At 36.5% G+C, this 2,740-nt stretch overlaps 1 protein-coding gene across 1 annotated transcript; it reads right to left on the bottom strand.

Annotated features, from left to right (window-relative positions):
- Positions 1-198: 198 nt before the first annotated feature.
- On the bottom strand, positions 199-2,495 carry LOC117992456 (aminomethyltransferase, mitochondrial). Its single transcript, XM_034980158.2, has one exon. The coding sequence runs from the start codon at positions 2,243-2,245 to the stop codon at positions 1,016-1,018; it is 1,230 nt and encodes a 409-aa protein (XP_034836049.1). The 5' UTR covers positions 2,246-2,495; the 3' UTR covers positions 199-1,015.
- Between the last annotated feature and the right edge of the window lie 245 nt (positions 2,496-2,740).

Genomic DNA, 2,740 nt, shown 5'->3' with positions numbered 1-2,740 from the left:
AATAGGGGTTTGATATTTGTGTAGTCCACGCGGACGAAGTCGCGAGCATAAGCTAGTTATTAATAAAGCCAGGAAAATATCTAAAGTGCATTTTAAATAAAAGAAAAATGCTCTTCACGGGTAACATTTTGTCATTTAAAAATATGCAAAGAAGGAGGTGCTTGCCTATTTATTGTTTTTTAAACTTTATAATTTAAAAAACTGCTCGTTAGTTTTCTTAAGTTTTGTATTAAGTATGAATACAATGTTGGATTTGTATTGTAATTACAAGTTAATAATATTTTATGATAATAATCTGAATTCCTAAACCCATATTTCAGAAAGCTCAATTTATCACGCTAGGTACAAAATATTTGCATTTATTTATACACTTCTTACTAAGGCTGCATCCGGACTGAAATTAATATGTCCCACCCTTTTGCCTTTTGGCTGAACGGTAAACTGTATTGAACGTTCCTATATTTTTCTTATCTAACATAAGCTAAAAAAAGTCTAAGCAGTGTGAACACAATACTTTCAGAGATATATAACCTTCATATGAAAAATAAACATATTTTTGATAACAATTTCCATTTTGGATTAATTCCTGTGATAAAATTTGTATACTTATAAATTAATAATATTAAACAGTATTAATATAAATAAAACATAGCCTCAACATTCCTTAAAATTCCACAATATTTTTTACAAAAATGTAATTATTAATGCATACTTCAATCTATGAGTATAATGCATTAATTAATTAACTATCCCATTAATATCGAATTTACCTATTATCGCTCAATTGTTAATTCTATTTTATGTTATAATAATATTATAATTATTATTAATAGACATTAAGTAGTTGTGTGCGAATCTTATATATTTCAAAGGTCCTTTATTTGTGTTGATTTTAGTAATTACAATCGTTACTTAATTCTCTATGATTTATTTTAATCATAATATATTAATTTTATTATTACACTTAACGATAATTGTAAATAAAATTACCTTTTTGTACAAATTAAAAGCGTTTTTATTTTTTTACATAATATTTTGATGGTATGAAAGGCATCTTGGCGATTTTGCAAGACACATCCTTACCACGAATGTTAACTAGTAATTCCGTGCCGACTTTCTTTGACTCTTCAAGGACATAGCCCATTGCGACATTCCCTCCCAAAGAAGGGCTTGGGCAACCACTTGTCACCTTACCTATATTTTCTCCTTTAGTATTTTTAAGAACTGCATCTTTTCTAGCAGGCGCTCCAGACTCCATCCTAATCCCTACCCTCCTGTTAGTGACGCCTTCTTTAATTTGCCGTATTATAATATCAGCACCTGGGAAATTAGCTTCGGTGCGGCGTCTCTTCGCGATCAGCCACGTCAAAGCGGCTTCGACTGGCGTTACACCTTCATCGATGTCATTCCCGTACAGGCACAACCCTGCTTCCAAGCGTAGTGAATCCCTCGCACCGAGACCAGCTAGCTTTATATCCTCGAACTGCATTAATGCTTCTGTCACATTTTCCGCCTTGTCAGCTGGTATGGATATCTCGAAACCATCTTCTCCTGTATAGCCACATCTTGTAACACGACATTCCACATCTGCTACCGAACCTACACGCGACGTCATGAATGTTAAGTCGGACAGGGGTATATCTGTTAAAGTTTGTAAATTTTTCGCCGCTTTAGGTCCTTGGAGAGCTATCAAAGCCCTTTCGGTCACATCCCAGAAATCAACAGTCACGTCTTTGCCGTTTTTACGAAATCTTTCTGAAGTTTCCTTCATATGCTGCTTGTCGACTTCCAAACGACCTGCATTTGAGACTACATACAGTTGGTCTTCCTTCACTTTGCTAACAATAAGATCATCGATAATTCCAGCTTTTTCATTCAAGAAAACCGTTAAAGAACCCGTGCCAGGTGGCATTCCTTTCAAATCTACCGGACATATCGACTCGAACCAAGAGATACAGTCCTTCCCGCGAACATTAGTTTGTAACATGTGGGATACATCAAAAATGGATGCATGACTTCTAGTGAAAAGGTGGGATGCTGAGACGCTTAAATCCGAGTACTGCACTGGTAAGAGAAACCCGGCAAAGTCGACCAATTTACCACCATATTTCTCATGCAACTTGTATAACGGAGTTTTCTTAACTTTTGCATCACTGTCACTTAAACTGCGAGTCTGAATATTCGTGATACTGAACTGGCACCCAAACAATCGATTTTTAGAGAAGGTAATGCTTCTGGAACACATTTTACAACACGAATGCTTGTTATTTATGCAAAAACATATAATATTACTAAATAATTACAAATTATCAAGATGCCTATAGTGATGGGTCAAAGGTTAGGCGTTGTCTAAACTATTTACTGATAACAACAATAAGAACAACAAAATATAAAGCAACTTAAATAGGTAAATTCGTAAGTAGGTACCTATTTATTTTTTACTAGACTATTAATTTAACCCAGCCCAGTGTGGCCCAGCTGGGAGCGGGTGCGTCCAGCGGGCCGCCATACTCTCTTTCCATGCCGCTCGGCACCTGCGCTCAGTACGCATCCTTTCAATTTCTTGTAAATATAAAAGAGTTTGCTCTATGCGCTAGCCGCCCCCCAAGACGCAGCCGCTTCCACCTGGACTGCAGACTGACAGTTGGCCTTGTCCACAAATTCAAAGCCGTTCAGCGTGCTATGTTGGATGTGTCTGAGGGGCAGAAATCCGTAGGAGAATCATGGTAACTGACACATC

This window comes from Maniola hyperantus, chromosome 21 (genome assembly GCF_902806685.2).
Source record: "Maniola hyperantus chromosome 21, iAphHyp1.2, whole genome shotgun sequence".
NCBI classification, from domain to species: Eukaryota; Metazoa; Arthropoda; class Insecta; order Lepidoptera; family Nymphalidae; genus Maniola; species Maniola hyperantus.
The sequence above is the reverse complement of the archived record's forward strand: the minus strand, read 5'-3'. Positions and strand labels throughout refer to the sequence as shown.